The 1144-nt window shown below is 66.0% G+C and overlaps 1 protein-coding gene across 1 annotated transcript in view; it reads right to left on the reverse strand.

The window, feature by feature from the left end:
- Positions 1-348: 348 nt before the first annotated feature.
- NPEPL1 (aminopeptidase like 1) overlaps positions 349-1144 on the reverse strand; it is an 18617-nt gene continuing 17821 nt past the window's right edge. The window contains exons 9-10 of the mRNA XM_023741427.1: positions 837-1065; positions 349-687 (exon numbers count right to left, since the gene is read on the reverse strand). Of these exons, the coding sequence (XP_023597195.1) occupies positions 529-687; positions 837-1065 (388 nt within the window). The 3' untranslated portion in view covers positions 349-528. The remainder of the gene's footprint in view (positions 688-836; positions 1066-1144) is intronic.

The following is a 1144-nucleotide window of genomic DNA, read 5'->3' on the forward strand; positions in this document are numbered from 1 at the left end:
ACGTGCTGACCTCCCAGGGCCGTGCTGACACCCTGGAGCCCATGCTGACCCCCTGGGGCCGTGCTGACCACCCCCCCAGGGCCGTGCTGACCCCCTGGGCCCATGCGGACTCCCCCGGAGCCCGTGCTGACCCCCCGGAGCTGCCCCCGGGGCCATGCTGATCCCCCTGGGGCTGTGCTGACTCCCCCCGGGCTGTGCTGCCCCCTGGGGCCCGTGCTGACCTCCCGATCCTCTGCTGACCCCTGGGAGCCGTGCTGACCTCCCAGAGCTGTGCTGACCCCCCCGGCTGTGCTGATGGAAGGAACACAGTGGTGGCTCAAACAGAAACAAGCCCCCCATGCTATCGCCAGCCCCTGCCAAGCCGAAACCTGTCTCCTAAGACGGAGCCATTTCTATCATCACGACAGTTAAAGACAAAAAGCACACCAAAACCCATCTGAAGGTATAATCTTTAATTGCTTAAATTTAATCAGTGCAAAGTGAGGTAAAGAGCCGGGGCCGCGGGCCAGGGGGCCTCGGGACCAGCCGTCACACGAGTCTGCGCCGCTTGGAATCACGCTCCATGTCCTCGGCCTGCGTGTCGGCCTCACAGCCCAGCGGGGACACCAGGTTCAGCAGGGGGTCCTCGGAGGCCCGGCCGAAGAGCGCCAGCAGCAGGGCCACGCCGAAGCCCGTGGCCCGCTCTCCCTGTGGGCAGAGGTGGGGGTGCATAGGCTGGCCAGGATCTCTCTGCCCCTCACCCCAGGAGGCCTCTCAAGACCACCCCACGGCCTCCACCACGCTCAGGGCCACGGCGGGGACCAGGCTGGGGGCATGGCCGAGTGCTCAACCCCAACCCAGGTCTCCTTGGCCCTGGGCCTCCCGCTGTGGAAGGCCGCACACAGCAGACACTGTTCCCAAGGATGACGAGACCAGAGGTCGGGGGGACCACAGCTGGCCGGAGGCTGGGCCACGGGCAATGTGACCCACCACACAAAGTTTCCGATGAGCTCAGCCTGCAGCTCCAGGGAAGAGAGGGACTCCGGACAGATGGACGGACGGATGAGAGGGTAGAACCCGCCTAGGCTGGTGGGGAGGGGCGGGGATGGGGAGGCAGAGGCCCAGGAAGTGTCCTAACAAAGAGGCGGGGGAAGGACACCCACAG

This window comes from Trichechus manatus, unplaced genomic scaffold (assembly GCF_000243295.1).
Source record: "Trichechus manatus latirostris isolate Lorelei unplaced genomic scaffold, TriManLat1.0 scaffold00008, whole genome shotgun sequence".
Lineage (NCBI taxonomy): Eukaryota > Metazoa > Chordata > Mammalia > Sirenia > Trichechidae > Trichechus > Trichechus manatus.